Source organism: Monopterus albus, unplaced genomic scaffold (genome assembly GCF_001952655.1).
Source record: "Monopterus albus unplaced genomic scaffold, M_albus_1.0 scaffold228.1, whole genome shotgun sequence".
In the NCBI taxonomy this organism is placed as follows: Eukaryota; Metazoa; Chordata; class Actinopteri; order Synbranchiformes; family Synbranchidae; genus Monopterus; species Monopterus albus.
In genome coordinates, this window is record NW_018128108.1 from 176188 (window position 1) to 196182 (window position 19995).

Consider the following 19995-nt stretch of genomic DNA (forward strand, 5'->3'; position numbering starts at 1 on the left):
TCAAATGTTACCATTTGTTTTTTTTTTTTTTTTTTTTTTTTTTTAATAATAGCATCTTCTCCAGTATTACAATAATCTGTGCTGCTTATTACTGTGAAACGAAGATTTTGAAGAAGTTTGGGCTGATTTTTAGAGGCACTTTTTTGAACAGGCAAGATGTCTGACAATTGGTCCCTTTTCAATTTGATTTAATGTGAGGTAAACTTCTCAACACACAACATGAAAGGCAAAATGTATGTGTTAGACTTCCAAGCTTTGTGCCCCAGGATTGTTGGGGCCCAGTCTGTACTGGACTGACTGAATGTGATTATTTCATATCTAACAATAAGACAATCCTCTAGAGTTCACCAAAGAAACAGGGTATAGGTCCTCACATATTTGTTTATCTGTTGCTTACATACTTCTTGTCCTTCACTGTTTTTGACCATCTTTGTAAATGTTTATCTATTATCTCCCATTCCAAACGTATTAAACACACTCACAGTATGCTCTCCAAGACAAAACGCTGGAGGTCACGCACTTCATTTGCTTGTCCAAATAAGATTGCTGGCTTGTATCTGGGGTCGTCAACACTAATATTTGCTGCAGTTAAACCATGTACAGTTTTCCCTATGTATAGCCACTAAACTGAATTCAAATGTAGAAACTTCTGACAATAAGAAAACACACCAGTAGTTTATCTCCAACACTCCAGGTGGTGCACGACCATAATGCAAACACAGGCAGTAAACTGCAATAAATGTTTACAACCCACGACTTCAACTTTTCACTGTGCTCGCAAAACAAATTGCTCATCTAACGCTCAAGGCACTTTGGCAAACGATCATCTTCCCCATGTGAGAGTGAAAGCCAGCTGCACAAGCCACATCTTGTCCAAAATTTTATCAAAGACCCTTTCCAGCTCAACAGCTCTTATTCTGGTTAAAACATTGTGTTCTTTGGCGTCAATGAAGACACGGCTTCTTATTGTCATCCTTGGGTCATTCAGGACAGGGAGAAATACAAGTTGTTGTGTGTGGAGAACAACAGATTTATTTCAAGGTAAATTCAGTCTGTTAAAATGCCCTAAACGCTCATAAAAAGAGCTACACTCAGCTGCAGTGGACCCTGCAGCTGGCAGACAAAGGAGTACTGTCTCCCCACTCAACAAGGGGACATATCATAGCTTGACTGTCACGGCTCCCTTGGGTTTCGGTTGTTCACTGGAACCAAAAATGGCCTTCCCTCAGCATATTAAACCCTCTGATATAAATCACAGTGACATCCTTTTAGACAGACAAAGGAATAACAAACAGACAAGAGCAAACTCATGAAGATTTTACTTATTACTTTAGAGAGCAGGCCTGGGCTACTTAGGTTGGAGGGGTTGAGGCGCTGAGTGGGAGTTTTGGTAAACGGGAAGATTGGACTGAGGTGTTGACCTATGAAGAAAACATCCAGATGGGGGGAAAAAATGTTATTTTCTTAAGCACTCAGAGATGGATTTTTGATAAGAGCAGTAGGTCAAACAGCAACAAATGTCAGGCTGAGTCAAGCGGCAGTGATTTCCAACACTCAAGGCCTTCACTCTTTCTTCATCTGCAGAGGTTTGTTCTTCAGTTTCATACTTGCTGATGCAGCTCATCAGCTGTACGTTGTGACATGCTTGCAGCAGAGTATGGGCCATCAACCACGAGCGGCAGCAAACGCAGGCCATTTCACAGCCAGGCTCCGGGACCATTCATCACCGGGCTGTTTAATCAGCTCGCTGTCACCAAACCAGGCCCTCAACCTCTGCTAATGCTCATCACAACACACTGCTTTATTGTTGGTATTAACATGCAGAATTGGCTACAGTCACAGCACAGGCTCTCTGACGTTTAGTCTCGGTCAGAGTACATTTGGATAATGAACGTAAAAGAAATCATCTGAGATTTGGACCATCGGCCAAACAACAGTATCTTTTCTCCACTGACAGATAACCTCTTCACAATTAATTCAATTCTGGCAGTTTATTCATACATTTTCATATTCATTGTGATTTTAAATTAGTGGGACAGAGAACAGCTGCTCTGTGATCAGAACTTCATAGTGAGGGAATGGGATTCATTCTGTGCACACATAATGAACAGCTAGAAATGTCTAGAGCCAAAATAGAAAAGCATGAGGGGAAGTTTTCATCACTGTCTTAAAAGCATCTAAAATCTGCAATTGTTGGAATCGCCTTCCATATGCATGTAATGTTTCCTGCCAGTAGATGCTTAATGATCACTTAGATGTTGCACTTTGACTATTATATTATGTTCAATGGTTTTCATCTGAGAGGCAGAATCTTTTTGCAGGTCAGGCTGAAGAAAACAAACTTTGCAGCACATATGTCCTGTTAAACTACAGTCTTTTTTTCTCCACATTTGAACTAGATACAACATGTTAATGTGTGAGTTTCCGAGATACAGAGGTGATTTTATGTTCAGAGTTAGTTTCCCTGTTTCTAGTCTTTATACTAAGCAAAGCTAGCTGGCTGCTGGTTATAGCATCATGTAGGCTGTGGCTGTGTCTTTAGTTGCCCGCCTCACACACAGATAATAACTTTGTCATAATTGCTAATGTCTCCTCGTGTGTTTGGCTTTTAGATTACAGTATATTTTGGCTAACTCCAACCCTGTTCTGAGACTAGACCTCCAAATTAGCATAGGCATTAATTAAGAATGGCGCAGCTCTGAATCCTTCTATTTACATCACAGCTGAGTGTGTTCACTGTGTGCTTACTCATCACTGAGTTAACTAAGATATCAGACGGTGCCAGCTTGCAGACACAGGTTGCAGGGAAATTAAATACATTTGGCATACTTTGGCACGCATCATATATCAGAGAAAAAAAGAGTAGGATCTGTTTAATGCTTGGTGAGACAAGTGATTTGCTGTTTGGTAGGTATATACCTGCTAAGATGCTTCTAAAAGCCCCGACTGTAAATATGGCCCCAATTTGCTAAAGCAGCATGAGCCAAGTCACAAGGTGAGGGTGCAACAGGGACAAAGGGGCTCACTTGCAGCCGGGAGGAGATATTAATCTCAAACTGAGATGTGCTTACCTTATATGCAAGACACACACACACACACACACACACACACACACACACACACAAAGCTATACCTCTGCCAGCTGAAGCTACAGAACAGCACGCAGTTTCAAGGCTCTCTGTTTTACATGACAGTAGGCTTGATAGCAGCGCTCGGGCTCCTGACAGAAGCAGACGGAAGACACTTCAAGATCAACATAGCACTGCTCCTCCTGATATTTGGGCAAAGTGATGGGTATTTCATATTTCAACCAAGAACAGCCAGACAAGTAGGAACATTGAGGACAGAGACCTCTGAAGAGGAAGACTGAGTTAAGAGGAGATGGGGCAAACTAAATACATTTCAAGTGTTTCCTTTTCATTTTAAAATGAATGGATTTCTCAGTGTTTATTGGACTATCAGTGAAGAAATGGCTCACGCTCCATCAGTGGGGACATTTTACTGATATAAAGTGAAAACTCCAAAACCTGATAAAAGCAAAATGGGGCAAAGAAATACGACTTTAATGACTTGTAAACAAAAGCTGACAGCACTGGATCAGTTCCATAAAGAGTGTGAGACCTACAGTGTCTAAGGCCAGGCCATCAGGCTCACCTGTGTTAGGTTGTTTGAAGTCTCTGGGAATGACAGTGTGGCTTTGCTGCAATTTTTGTGTAAATATGCTGTGTATGTGTCTATTTGAGTGTCGGCACATCATGCTGAGAGACGGCTTCACCTCACAGATAATAACCAGAGTGATCATGTGTGGAGACCAGTGTTAATGGTGCCACATGGCTACATGTGCAGAGACACATCAGGGGAACAACAGAAAACTAAAATGACTGAATATTTGTTGAAAATGTTGAACAGTTGTATGCACAGTAAATGTCTCTTTCACCCTCTGTTGTAAAAGACACACATACCAAGGATGAAGTGAGTGCATAAAACACAGCATACCTCTAAAAGCTAAGAACAAGGGGCTGACACAGACATGATGCTCTGCTCTGTAATTATTGGCTCTTAGGTGTCATCCTGATGCACTCTGGATTGGCACACACCCACCCAACACTCAGCAGAGCTAAGGAACGCAATGGCTCATCACAGCTGAAAGCTTATGAAATCCTGGATATTAGCTCGATGAGACAGAGAAAGACGATGTGGTATCTGAGTGAGGTACTCAAATATGGACTGAAACAGTGAGAGAGACAAACAGTTGGTATAACTTTCTCACTCACACTTCAAAATAGATGTGCCTGTGTTTGTCTTGAGAAAAACGCCTCTTCAGCCTCCCTCTCTCCTTCCATGTGTCTCCTGCCCTCGAGAGACAGTAGATGTCACTGGAATCTGATATACAGACAGATTCGGGTCATTTGCCGAGTGTTTTGTGCTCAAGTGTAGGTGACATCTGTAACTAAAGCCATAAAAGACTGAGATTGTGTCAGAGTTCAGATGAAATGGCTACCAACCAATATAGTTGGTAAATTTCACTCTACCCACTATGATTTTACAAATTAATAAGCAAACAAGTTTTTTTGAACTGCAAGCCGACTTATTCTTTATTACAGAATATGTTAACGGAGTTAAAGTTATCTTGATGTTTCTAGCTGCCAACTCCGTTCAACATGTTCTCACTATCGAGATTCAATGCTTTACATTCTGTAATTACTCCTCTACTGATGTTCCTAGCTGCCAACTCCGTTCAACGTGTTCTCACTATCGAGATTCACTGCTTTACATTCTGTAATTACTCCTCTATATAGTAGCTTTCAGTGTTAGTGGCAGGGTCCGCCCCGCCTCCATATTCTCAATTCATCAAAAATGAGTCTACAAAACAGGAAAACTGTAATTTTGTGTATTTTTTGAATAGCTACACTAGTTATGCTTTTTGTTGTATTTTTGAGCGTTTGCTGTGGCATTAAAACACACTTGTTGTCACCACCAGTATCCAGTTCAACCAGGACTGAAATCTTAAGAGTTATGACTTATGTATCGGGCAGCTTCTTATGTTCCACATCCTACTCCACCTACCACTACTTTAGAAGTTTTTGTTATTTTGGTGGTTACTTGTGTCCTCATACACTCAGAAAACCACACACTCCAAGAGACATCAGCTTGGTGAATGACATGATATCCAGTTAAGTGGACTTGATGAAGAAATAAATGTCATTTGTGTTTGTAAATGCAAATCCAGATGGCTTGCACTCAGTTGCAGATGGTTTCTGTTCCAGCTAGAACCCCATCAGTGCATACTTTGATCTATCTCTGCTGCCATTTTGGTTTGCACACTTGTTGATTTTCGGTTTTGAGTTGCCCGCATAATGAGAAGAGCATGCTGGAGTCGCACTGGATCTAAAGCCGGTGTCACATATTAACTCCAGACTACGCCGTGGAATCAGGTCAGGACTTTGTCCAGAGTCACCCTTTCACACACATGGCACAACGGAAGATAGTCTGTGTCAGAGGTGTTCTTGTCTACTGGAAATACTCAGTTTGGGTTGTGTGTTGGGGGGGGAATAAGAGTGCGCAGGACATGCAACATGACACAGTCATGTAGTAGAGTCTCTTGTCATACCTTAAATTTGTCTGATGATTCTGGCACTGGCTCTTAACAGACGTTCCCAAGTTTCATAGTGTGCATTGTAAATGACCATTTCTCTGCATCACTGGATGCCTGTATTCTTACAGTTTTGCTCCATGATAGAATGTCAACTGACACACCCACTAGCTCCGTGTGAATACTGCAAATTATACGCTGCTTTTTTCTCACATGAGCTCACTCAGACTTTATGTGGACTTTGTACTAAGGAGCTGGCAGGGTAAAGTCCGTTTAATATCAGGATCAACTGGCTCAGACATTTGTGTTTTCACATACAGCTCCAGGAAATGTCTAGATAATTTCAGAGTTTCTGTGCATGTCTGAAAAGGGCTTGTATAACTGATGGTGAGAAGTGGTCAAGCACATAGGTTTACACAAAATATGAGTTGTTACTGATCAAGTCATACAAAAAAAAAATGAAGCCAAGCATCACACTGATTTTACAGAAATACAATCTGACACTTGAACTGACTCCTTCAACTCAGTACATGCAGTCAGCCAGGACACGCACTTCAGTAGGAATATGAGGCATGTGGACTGTATTAACATACTGGAACTGAATCAGGAAAATACAGGCTTTTAATAAAAGACACACGAGACAACTGCTATTAACTATTTCAGTTTCACCTCAACTCAAATGTGAAACCTGGAATGATTCCTACAAATGTATGAGCACATGTTTATTTTGGTAGTGTGCTGCAATGCTATATTTCTAAGTAAATGAGATGTGTAAAATTTTGACTGAATTAATTAACTCAGTAACTTCAAAGTTTACATTCTTCCATCAACAGACTTTACAAAATCAGCTTCAACACTAAAACCTTCTGGGTGTGACCATTTCCAGTTATACAACCACAGACACAAAAGAAAAACAGTGATTGTACAGATGGCTTTGTGTTCAGCATTTATGGTGCCAACACCGACAGTTTCATTTATGTATATGTGTACATTAATATAGGTGAATATCAGAGTCAGACACTGATTCTGCTCGTAGAAGAAAACAGAGGCTCATGAAAACAGAAGTGCGTTTAACACCTTTTTAAAGGTAAATGTTATGGAGTTTTTTAAAAAGTGCTTTTTTAGCAGCAACATGAACACTGAGGTGTGACGTAAAACAAATAAATAAATAAATACATATGTCTGTCTAAATTTAAGAGCCAACCAGAGTGATTGGCAACAGAGTCACAACAACTGTAAAAATCTCTGTTGTAAGAAGTTAAGAATGATGTTTTTGGTACATCTACACTGCATCAGAGCAATCCAGCGACACCCGACAACACTCTCCGACCTCACATTCATCTCTGTCTTCATCTTAATCTACACCATTATTTCCCACTGCTTGCCATTTTGCTCAAATCAAATGTTCCTCATCGAAATCTGCAAAGACCGAACTTTCCTGTGCATTTCCTGGAGCATGCAGGCGACAAAGCCATTAAAATGTCTGAGACAGACAGAGCTGATGTGCTCTATTGCTGCTGCTGTTATGGCGTTATATGGAGGCACTTGTGAGTGCCACTTCTTTCAGGATCAGTGGGTGTGTCCTTGCTGGGTTTTAGGTGGGCATCAGAGCATATCCAAAACCTGACAATTATTTGCATTGACCCCCCCTCTCGCTGCCCATCCTCTGTTTCTGCACTGCAATCCACATGCTGCCAAGGTCACCGGATTAGCATGCTGAGAGAAAGTGCAAAATATTCACTGAACATAAACTAAACATCAAGAGGAAAGGACACTGTGCACACTACACATACACAGCGAGTTCAGTGGTTCGGCTTGAAGGGGCATTTTAATTTGTTTCTCTACCATCGGGATGTGTAAAAGCATTAACACTGAACATGTTCCCTTATGATCTACAGGTTTCCCTTGTTCTATATGTACATACAGCACATTACATGTAAAATCCCCTATTTAAAATACTGTAGCTATAAAATCTGACATGAGTGACCTACAGTATGTTGCATAAAGGTTCTTCTCTCTTCCATGTCAAAATTTATACAAGAGCAGAAATGAATTAAATCATTACCTGCAATAAAGGGACAGTGCTGACTCCTATTCTGTAAGATTATCAAGACATATTGTTCTATTTCACTTACACTGGGAAAGAAGAAAGAGTATGACCTATTTAGAGCAAAGTCTCAAAGGTTATGCTGCATTTAGCACCAAAATCTTTAAGAAAACTTGGAATGATAAGCCAAACCGACAACCACTTAATGAGGTTAGAATAGAAGAGAATATGAGAGCGTATAAATAAACTACAGTGTGACTGATGCAGATAAAGGTATAGTCTGACATTTTGGGAAATGTGCTTTTCATTACATGAGAAATTTGATATCACTCATGACTTTACTGTATAAAGTATAAACTAAGTATAAAGCTTAGCTTCACTTAAAGCAGCTCTAACCTTTGACCATTATAAAGTGAGTGAGAGTCAAAACAAACTCAGATAATATCCCCTCCTCTTCTCCCTCCACTCCTCTTTGCCCCTCCTGCCCTGTCTGTGGAACTACTGTATATCATATGTGATAACTACAGCAGGAGACAGACCCAGTGTTCTGTCAGGTTAGGGTGATTTCATATTAGGAACCTGGGCCCGGATCGGAGAACACTTGACCCCAAAATCTGGTTCATTTTGATTAGTGTGAACGCAAGTGTGCCGGACTTGGGCGTGCCCAAGTCCCTTTGAAGAAGTCGTCTGGAGCACGATTCATATGTACTCGAGTACTGTCCGCGGGAGATCTGAATGCAAATGCTCAAACAAGGAAGTGGGCTGCTATGTGACATAACTATTCCACCCCGTTGAATAACATGGCTGTGGAGTAGCGAGGTAGTAAAATGCTTGCCTGAAATTTAAGTTGACAAAAACATACAAAGTTAACCAAATACGACACACAAAAACTCAGATTTATTTCAAAAGTATTTGTCAGTATTTACACGTGTGTGTGGATACATGCCCCCACTTTTTGGCGGATTGCAAACCAACTACATGCATACTGCCACCTACTGTATACATTTACAAGTGTACTGGGGCACATAACAATGTTACTAATGTGAAAGCAGACCTGCAGGGGAGCAATTGCATTTGGGCACAGTACAAAACAATAGTGCCTAATGTGAAAACACCCTTATGCTACCTGTCAAGGCCTGCTACCTACGACTCAAAGTGGTTGGGGATTGGGGTGCAATTAGCATTTCCACAGACTGTGCTACTAAGGTAGCATATCTCGACAAGGCAGCACAGTTTGACAGAACACCAGCATTCAGGTAGCTCGGTACTAATATCCAGCTCCAGAACTAATGTGTATAGAATATAGAGCCTATGGTACTGCAGCGACGCGGGTCCTCTTTCCTACCTAAAGCAGTAACACAAGCAAAGAGAAATGCTTTTTCAAAGTAATACCGATACACTACTCATGTTGTGGCTGGTATTGCATCGCATTCAAAGTTACATACTTGACACACATAATATTATAAGGTAACCGTGACCTATATGTAACAAGAGAAATTAACATTATGCTTTGATAGTAGAACAAACTCCCCACTGCTCTAGTTGAGTTGATTGTGTAAATTTCAACAAATGCTACATGGACTGCAGTGGTACGTCAGACATAAACTAACCGTGTGGCCTGAACCACAGCCAAGGAAAATTTTGCAAACTGAGCAAAATTACTTAATTTGCTAATCAAGGAAAACATGCTGGTTTCCACTAAGTGGACAACAAAACACTAATGCTGCAGTTAGTTGGAATGACTGCAAGTTACAGACAGAATAATTCAATACAAAAGGTACAAAACTGAAATGCTAACATTAGCTTGTTGATGATGCCAACATATACACATTAGCCAGCTACAGTACTTACACATTTAAATTTTAATCCCTTGGATAATTTTAATGCTCTCCATCTCCAACATGCCAAACCGATGTTACCCCAGGTTTTGCCTTGTTCTTTGACACACTGTTTCTGTGCTACAGAACTTTCTCACCCTCTTGGGGCTAACAGGTCCGCTCTCATCCTGGGTTGTACCTACACTGGGCATCCGTGATCAGTCTTTGAAATGAGCCATACTGGTTTGAAAAAATGTGTCTTATAACCTCGGATCACTGGGATCATGGAAGAAATGCGGTGCGGATTTTAATAACACTGGCAAGAGATGGGTAGGAATAAACACAGGCCCTGAAGATAGTAGGGTGGGGGTGTGGGGGTTAGTGCAGCAAAGAGACAACACTTCTAGACAATATTTTACTTGATTTATCCAAATTTGTGCTAAATCTTAGTTAATCCAGCTTTAACATAAAGGCTGGAGTCAGGGGTAAACATTTAACAGAGCTCTGTCTGAAGGTAAAAAAAAATGTGTGTATGGAATTTTTCACTTTGGTTTGGGAGCGAGTGGCATGGCTCAGCTTGTCTAATGCTCAGCAAGTCAGCAAATAAGCACTTCTAGAAATGTTAAACTACTGCTTTAAGAGGAACCATATTCACAGTAACTACAGGGTGACATGCAACACAGTCAAGTGAGATCTTTGAAAAAGAAATCAAGTGAGCCTGCCAAATCTCCAGACCATCAGTATGTAAACTTCTTATTACGTGCAGAATGTGACTTTCGCCTTCTTGTTCCAAGTAAAAGAAAAAGTTAAATAATCTCCTCTGCACATCTCTGGAAAAGACACTAACCTCTGGCCTAAGAAGTTTTTAATAACTCAGTGACACATGCCACATTTCACTGATGTTCCCTGCTTCAAGTCCCGTGATGCTTGGGGCTGCCTCTCTGCACAAAAGGCGTAATGAGAAACAGACAAGCTCTTCCACTGCAGCGACCACAAAAAACACTGCTCACTACACATGAGAGATTAGCCTGCTTGTTAGAGAGAGGGAGGGAGTGAGAGGAAAGGGAAGAAGGACAAAAAGAAAAGGGATGCTTTTCCAGGAAAAAGGCTGTCCTCTCTCGAAAAAAACAGACCAGGTTCCACCTTTTCTTCCAGATTATACAAAAAAGAATGGAGCCTGTTTCACGTGTGTTGTATCAATCGGTTGACTTATACAAAATGTTCAGCATGTATGATGGTGCAGACCCCGTCAGTCTACAGTCAGCATCAGTGACATTTAAATGTTTTTCTTACACCGCATCATCAGCTAAAAAGCTTGTTGTCTCACATTACTACTTAAGCTTCTCAATCTCAGTTTCTAAACACTCATGTTAAATTACATGAAATTTAGATTATGTATGCTTAGTGGAGTACAGCAAAGGAGAGGAAAAAACGAAACAGTGGTTTCAAGACAGTCAGTTGCTGGGAACCAGCCACGGGCCATCCATCCATTATGTATACCGCTTATTCGTTTGGAACCAATCCCAGCTGACATTGGGTGAGAGGCGAGGTACACCCTGGACGGGTCACCAGTCTATCACAGCGCTGACATGGAGAAACAACTACACGCACTCACACACACTTCTATGGGCAATTTAGAGTCTCCAATCAACCTAAGCTGCATGTCTTTCAACCGTCGGAGGAAGCTGGAGTACCCGGAGAGAACCCATGCAGGCACAGGGAGAACAAGCAAACTGGGCCAGGGCTCAAACCCGGAACCTTCTTGCTGTGAGACGACAGCGCTAACCACCACACCATTGTGCTACACATAGCCCTGGGCCAGTTTAATCCATTTAACGTTGAGAAACATGTTAAATGGTTCAAGTATATGAAGGCTTGTTCCTGGGTATGAGCGATGCCAGTTTGACATGGTGCAGGTGAATGCCTCGCTGAGCTGGCTGAGGAGTGAGGACATCAAGCATCAGAGCATTGTTTTCAGAGGGAGGAACTTCAAATTCAGACAGTTAATGTTTACAGGAGCCAACACAACCCTACATCTATACAAAACACTTACTTTGGTAAATCTGCCTGTATCAAAAGTTTTAAAACAGACAAGGATGTGACAAAAGCAGGATGAAAGATTAAGAATCAGTTTCTCTTATGTGCCACCTCCCAACAGCAACCTTATTTCCCTTCTCCTTCATTTGTTGTAAGCTCCCATAATGTATGTCAATTCCTGAAAAGCTCTCATCTGAACAAATAGCAAAAAACACTGCCATGTTAGTACATTATGAATGTTTAATCCACAGTTATTATAATAAGAGGAACACTGCAGTGTGGGTGGAGTAATTATGTGCAATGATGAAGTCAGGTGCAAAAAGGTCTTTCATTCAATCAGTGGATTTGTAAGTTTGTGAGATAAACTGTTGCATTCAGCTGAGCATTACCAGAAGGTCACTTATTAGAAAACAGAGAAGAGTGAAGTGGCGACTTGGTTACTGGTCTATGTGCTGACGAACAGTAAGTAGGCCTCAAAATCTTTCACTTGATTTGTTCTTCACTCTGAGAAGTCGCATATGATGCCATGCATATTTCACCATGTCCTCAAGGCTCACGGTGAAAAAAAACAGACAGACCATACATTTTAAGCAAAATGCCATCTAATCTTAAAAACAGCAGACGGACATGTATTTATGAGAAGTAATGTTTGTAGTGCAGGTGTCTTCAAGCTAGTATGTGTGTATTGAAGCCTGCAGGCATGTGTCTGTGAATACACTGTAGCAATGGCTGCTTTACTACACATAGCAGTGTTTGTTCACCACTGACCTAAATCATGTTGTGTGGACCTGAGTTCACCAAGTCCTGCTTCCCTTGCTGCTGTAACACATGTGAAGCTTTCCATTCATGCACTGCACATAACACAGACCTTCACTAAATTTAGAAACTGGCTTGATTTCAAACAGAGGTCGACATAATCAGGCAAGTCAATCTGAACTGGCAACAGTCAGTTTTTACGTATGGATTCCAGGAAGAACTGGTGCATTATCCCACTGATATTATCCAATAATCGTAAATTAGGGTTGCACTCAATAGCAAGAAAACAATTTATTCTGCAAGAAGACGGAATGTTTTCAGCCATCCGGCCTTCATCTGTCACACTCCCACGGTATAATCGCTTCTTTAAACATTACAGGTGATACCTTGAGTTAATTATCCTGCATCTGGTGTTGTCACCTTAAATTACAATTAGATTTCTCAGCTAACGTTAGCTTCATGTTGAAAACGTTGCCTCTGGCTGACTTTTTATTTTTCAAACCGGCTCATTTATAAACAAGAACCTAAAGGGTTGTGTCAAGGTTGTGAAGGGAGCATTTTTATATACAGTATGTATACACACAAAATAGTTTTTTTTGTTTTTTGTTTTTTTTTAGAAAATGAGCCAAACTAAAAATTCAAAGTGGCATTCATACTGGCAGGAAGTAGTGACACATCATCCATCTTTAAATATATATAATGGTATTATATAGCCAAACATGCTAATGCTTGAAACTTGCATTGCAAAAAAAGAAACCATCATCCAAATACTTTATTACAGACTGCTTCTTTTAAAACGGCTCCATGCACACTTGTTCAGAGTAATGCCTGATCTCAAACTGGACAGACCTGCCACATTATGACTGTACAATCACTGTTCGGGGGAGGGCTTCAGTGAATAATATTTTGAAAAACCACAACAACACTGGAATTTCATATTTCTAACAATGCTTGTAATAATCCCGTAAAAGTGCCAGGTGATTATCTTGACTTACTGTATGAGAAGCTGATGCGAGGCGTGACATCATCCTCTGTGGTCACCACTGACAGGAGGCAGCCGGCCCAGAGCAGCGCAGCAGCCAGAAGACGGCGGACAGTTGCAGCTGACATCCACATGCTTGCCTGATCCTCTCACACAGACATACACAAATTCACACCATCTGTTTTAAGATTCCTTAGAATTCATGAAGCTCCTTTAGACTCCAGGCAGTTTTATTCTTTCACTCCCATCTTCCTACAGGCTGAGTGGAACTAAATGCGTCCTTGACTTGATTTTTATACTCCAAGTGGTCCTTATACACGGTTAGGAGACTTTTATCAGACACTAGGAATCCTTTTCTGGATTAAAGGCTGCTCGTTTTCATCCAGTGGTGGTGCTCTTCAGTGGATCACCACCAAGCTCCAGCCAGTAAAGTTCATTTTGGATCTGTGGAAAGAAGAGAGTGGGCTTTATGTTTGATCCAAGAACATGTTTTTGAAACACAAGCTAAAATAACATTCATATCCAGCTTCTCACACTAAACCCAACTACAAATGAAAAAAAGAACTTGTATAGTGTTAAAGAACTGTGGTTCCTTCTGGAGGATGGATGTTTGGGTTTTACTGCGAACAATAAATTGAACGTACATGAGTTAAGGCATTCATCAGCTCTGACAGCGTTGCCACCCAAACAACCTGCCTCATCCCCTTGTCCAGACACTTTAATATTTGACTGCAGCACATGGCCTCAGCTTGTGACAACAACAGCTATTTATACTTCTGCTGTTTATGCTTTCAGGACACTGTCAAAGAAAAGCTCAACTAAGCAAATCACAGAGACCACCGGCCAGCTAACACGAACACACACATCATGTGGTGGCTTGGTGGCTTGAAGGGTTTTACAGACCTTTAAGGCTAAGTGAATGTTTGCTGATTGCACTGCAGCCCACAAAGTTTCTCAAGGAGATAAAACACTTGTTGGATTTTTTAAAATTCCTGTATTTAATTATGCTTCACTGGGAAGATAATATGGGAGCTTGGCTCACACTGGCTATGTGGGGAAATACATGAAAGAATAGTGACTATCAAAACAACTCTGTAATTTGTCCCAATGAACGCATCTGCTCTTTCTTTTACTGGCTTCAGTGCAGATAAAGTGCCTATTATAGCCAGTGTTGATTTATATATATTTATCATTGGTTGCTCTTTCAAAATACTTAAAACAGGTATAGGTAGATTTGTGTCATCTCTCTTTACTAAAACAAAAAATGATTCATAATACAATAGACAAGAAAATGATGGCTTTGTGGTTTTTAAACTTTCAATAATTTTTGGCCACTTGGTGGACCAAAAACGAGATGTAAACCAAACAGCATCATCCGAGGCTGAGAAATGAAGTCTGCACAAGTGTTAAATCCTGCAGTTCCTCAAATGGCCACTGGAGGCTGGTTCCAAAAGGGAGTCAGTCCCCACAGACCCCAACTGTTCAGCAGAAATACACATTTACAGCCTGGTACAAAAAGGTTTTGTTCTCTATAGCTAGTTTCCCCTTCCATGGCAAATGTACAAAATGTGGATATTTATATAATTTGCCAGTTTAAATTATATTGAGGCTAAAAGTTACACATAATTAGGGGCACGGCAGCTTTGAGTGACAAGCATGGGGGGTCCCGCCATAGGTGGCTGACCGCTAGCTGTCTAGAGAGCTCCACTCACACACCACTTCTTTGCAGGTGAACTAATGCGTTGCCAGTATGGTGATGGCCAGACTTGAACTTCAGAAAACCAGCGGGTGACGTTACAGTGGGTTGGGTCCAGTTTTTATTTACAGTCAGTGAGGTAAACAAAACACTAAACAGAACCTTTAAGTTGATAATGCAAACATGTCAGCCAATCATTTCTGCCTGCCATTTGGGGCTATGCGGGTAGTTTACAGTGGGTTTTTAGTAGCTCTTCACTGAAAACCTGCTGAAGCCAAAAATTATGAGACCACCGAGAGTGAAAACAAAAATTAGCTTAAAGATGCTATGACGCTCTATAGAGCCGAGGAGAACTGCCGAGTTAGGGCCTTTTTTTACCTTTCTCATTTTATACATAGTCATTTGATCCAATGTAAAAACTGAATGCAGCCCTGTGAAAACATCCATGCTAACAGCTCTATGAAGCTGTTCTTTAGTGCAGCTGGGCTTTAAATTAAATGCTAACATCAACATACTAACAAGTATAATCTTTTCCACATCTTGCTAAATTTTTTTTTTAATCAGCATTAAACACAAAGTCTGTCTGAGGCTTGGTTTGTGCAGGCAGAGTGTCAGACAGCTGAGCGCACCGCTGTGGTTGCTGTGCTAATGTTCAGGACAAACAATACTCTAACTAAAAATGCTTCCAACAAGTTCAATAAGAAAGTGATGAACTGTATAACTGATACCCCACTGCTCTGAGAACAGATGCATTTTACTTGTGGCAGTAAATGTTGAAAGATTTCCTGGGCTGATAATGTTGGTGTGACAGTATTTGTGCAGCACCGGGACATCTGTGCCAGCTGAGCAGGTATTTCCAGCAGCTGTGCTCATGTCTGCTACAATGAACAATGCACAAGTCCCTCACATCATGTGGATATGGTACATGTATAATTTTAACAAAATAAACCAGTAAAAGCAGAGTCCACTGTGTATTTACTACTGAAGATTCAGAAGTGGAAAAAATTGATCAGACTGTTCTAATTTCAGGACATCCAACACATTTAGTCTGATCTCATGTGGGTTCTTCAGTGAAGATGGGAGGTTGTGCAACATTGCTCACTAAGTTTAATACTCTGGATTTTATAGGTCCCCTTGCTGAAAAGAGACATACAGGAGTGCAATTTCACACAGTTCATTTTGTGCTGCTTAATTTGTAACTTGACTGCTGTGACTGTGGCTGGTTTTGCATAATCTAATGTTAGGTAACCAAACCAGATTTGCCTATATCTGTTTTAAGTGCAACTCACAACCATTTACCAACTGTCTGCAACATGCATCCATCCAAACGGGACTAGGAAACTAACAAAAATGCACAGGGAAAACATTTCAGTGAGGAATTTACAGTGCCTTGCGAAAGTATTCGGCCCCCTTGAACTTTGCAACCTTTTGCCACATTTCAGGCTTCAAACATAAAGATATAAAACTGTAATTTTTTGTGAAGAATCAACAACAAGTGGGACACAATCATGAAGTGGAACGAAATTTATTGGATATGTCAAACTTTTTTAACAAATAAAAAACTGAAAAATTGGGCGTGCAAAATTATTCAGCCCCTTTACTTTCAGTGCAGCAAACTCTCTCCAGAAGTTCAGTGAGGATCTCTGAATGATCCAATGTTGACCTAAATGACTAATGATGATAAATAGAATCCACCTGTGTGTAATCAAGTCTCCGTATAAATGCACCTGCACTGTGATAGTCTCAGAGGTCCGTTTAAAGCGCAGAGAGCATCATGAAGAACAAGGAACACACCAGGCAGGTCCGAGATACTGTTGTGGAGAAGTTTAAAGCCGGATTTGGATACAAAAAGATTTCCCAAGCTTTAAACATCCCAAGGAGCACTGTGCAAGCGATAATATTGAAATGGAAGGAGTATCAGACCACTGCAAATCTACCAAGACCTGGCCGTCCCTCTAAACTTTCAGCTCATACAAGGAGAAGACTGATCAGAGATGCAGCCAAGAGGCCCATGATCACTCTGGATGAACTGCAGAGATCTACAGCTGAGGTGGGAGACTCTGTCCATAGGACAACAATCAGTCGTATACTGCACAAATCTGGCCTTTATGGACGAGTGGCAAGAAGAAAGCCATTTCTTAAAGATATCCATAAAAAGTGTTGTTTAAAGTTTGCCACAAGCCACCTGGGAGACACACCAAACATGTGGAAGAAGGTGCTCTGGTCAGATGAAACCAAAATCGAACTTTTTGGCAACAATGCAAAACGTTATGTTTGGCGTAAAAGCAACACAGCTCATCACCCTGAACACACCATCCCCACTGTCAAACATGGTGGTGGCAGCATCATGGTTTGGGCCTGCTTTTCTTCAGCAGGGACAGGGAAGATGGTTAAAATTGATGGGAAGATGGATGGAGCCACATACAGGACCATTCTGGAAGGAAACCTGATGGAGTCTGCAGAAGACCTGAGACTGGGATGGAGATTTGTCTTCCAACAAGACAATGATCCAAAACATAAAGCAAATTCTACAATGGAATGGTTCACAAATAAACATATCCAGGTGTTAGAATGGCTATGTCAAAGTCCAGACCTGAATCCAATCGTGAATCTGTGGAAAGAACTGAAAACTGCTGTTCACAAACGCTCTCCATCCAACCTCACTGAGCTCGAGCTGTTTTGCACGGAGGAATGGGCAAAAATTTCAGTCTCTCGATGTGCAAAACTGATAGAGACATACCCCAAGCGACTTACAGCTGTAATCGCAGCAAAAGGTGGCGCTACAAAGACTGAAAGTAAAGGGGCTGAATAATTTTGCATGCCCAATTTTTCAGTTTTTTATTTGTTAAAAAAGTTTGAAATATCCAATAAATTTTGTTCCACTTCATGATTGTGTCCCACTTGTTGTTGATTCTTCACAAAAAATTACAGTTTTATATCTTTATGTTTGAAGCCTGAAATGTGGCAAAAGGTCGCAAAGTTCAAGGGGGCTGAATACTTTCGCAAGGCACTGTATAAGTAAGAGGAATTGTTCGCAATTCAAGCTGGCACACACCAAACTCAGTAACAACATGCGCTGAGGTTAACTGACAGAAGAAGCTTAAACTTGTTGGTAAACTAGGCTATAACTATGTCTCAGAAGAAAAAAATGCCTGTAAGAGCATTGTTTCAGCAGAAATACAAGTTTGCTACCCGTCTCGTTATTTCAACAAATCCATATAGCAGCCTGGCATTATGTCGTCATTTTAAATCTTGCATCAACAATGTGTCAGTGAAATTCATGGCAGTTGATTTTCTGACAGTCTAGGCTATAAATATATATCTTAAAAAAAGAAAGAAAGAAAAAGAATGAATAGTCAGAATAGTCACACTGAAGACAGACAACTCACAAAATCCTTAGTCAGGTGCATCCCTAGTGCCAGCCTCCTGTCCCCACAAGTTAAGCCGGTCCCTGTGAAGCTAATGCGCTCCCGGTTTTCTGTCCTCACAAAAGCAGAAAAACAAGGCCACACAGACATGCACACAGAACCCCAAACCTAAACATTTTATTTATTTATTTATTTATGTTCATTAAGCTTTAGAGGCACTGAATTTCTTCTTTCTGAAGTTGCAAAATTATTAAATTAGCTGGAGTTGTGATAGGTTCTTCAGAGGTAACCAATTAGTAAGACATTTTAATATTTTGTCAAAACATTGTTTGGAATTTCTTAAAGCTTTAATTGAGAGAAACATTCAATCCTGACAGCTCCTGACAACTAAATGTTCTGGAGTTGTACTGGGCTAATTAAGTAAGACTTTTACTTTTTTTTTTTTGCTAAGGCAGCTACTCTAAACTTATAATCACTTTCAGCAAATGGCTCCACATAAATGAATGCCAAAAGAAGCAGTCCTTCACTTTAAACAACTTTAATATTGATGGCCTTTGTGTGAATGCACATCAAAAGCAAGAGTGGTGCATATGCAGCTTCCCAGGAGCTGATAGACATATTGTCTTGACCAGGCTCACTGATGAGGAAAACAAAACTGTTTTTAAGGTACTGATTCAGTCACTTTATTTCCTCTTGCAGGAAAATCTGTCTACACAGGGGGTCTTCAAATGGGGGACTCCAGTCCAGATCTGGAAGTTTTGAAATATTGAGCATAGGTTTCAGTAGCATTTTTAAAATTTTGAATCTGAGTTTTGAGTTCTAAATACTCTTATTGAATCTCAATCCTATCAAATCTATTTGAGTATTTTGTCAGTGGAAACTGTAACAAAAAATTCTGTTTTGTATATTTATGAATCTTGATTTTACTGGTCATTTTAAATGAGACTGTCCAATTACTGCTTCCCTTATTAACCCTGTCCTCACTCATTTTGCTCCTGGAAAACAGTGCTGCAGCCACACAAGTATAAACAATACAGTGAAGATGATACTTATTCATCTATATTATTCAGTAAATATTAATTTTGAAAAATTTCTTATGATTTGCACTGCTACAGGTAAGAGAGACTAAACTAAATATTGAATGTGACTGAATGATCTATAACCTTTATAGCAATTTAAAGTTATGTATTAAATTGCTTATTTTGTTTTAAGAACACACCAAAACCCCAACATTTTAAATAATTTTTAATGAACATTTAGGATGATTACAGATAATGGATTATAAAAACTGTCAGTAATTCTCAATTATGTGATTGCCAATTTATTGAAAAAAGAATACAAAAATGTGTCATATGGCGTTGTAGTCGAGACCACCTAAACCAAGACCAAGCTGAGACTGAAAGAAGACAAAAGCTTTACAGGGTTGAGACTGACACAAGACCAAGACCACACCAGTGCTGTTAAACTGAATATATTAGTTTGATATTAGCCTACTACCTCTCTTGTGTTTCAGTGACACTGAAGACATTATATACTTAGGAGTTAAGTTACTGAATCTTTCCTTGTAAAATTCCCAAAATTATGCAAAAGCTGCACCCCCCCCCCCCCCCCCCCCTCCTCCTCGGCGCCCCCGCCACCACAAGTCCCTGTCCTCCTCCAATCATCCATGCCCTAAAAGAAAGAAAGAAAAAGAACAAAT

General features: G+C 40.4%; 1 protein-coding gene across 2 annotated transcripts in view; it reads right to left on the minus strand.

Moving 5' to 3' along the window:
- The window catches only part of sema4bb (sema domain, immunoglobulin domain (Ig), transmembrane domain (TM) and short cytoplasmic domain, (semaphorin) 4Bb), a 59500-nt gene that overhangs the window by 20516 nt on the left and 18989 nt on the right, over nt 1–19995 (minus strand). For both annotated transcript variants that reach the window (XM_020619895.1, XM_020619894.1), the window contains exon 2: nt 13246–13676. In XM_020619895.1, coding sequence (XP_020475551.1) covers nt 13246–13366 — 121 coding nt within the window. In that variant the 5' untranslated portion in view covers nt 13367–13676. The remainder of the gene's footprint in view (nt 1–13245; nt 13677–19995) is intronic.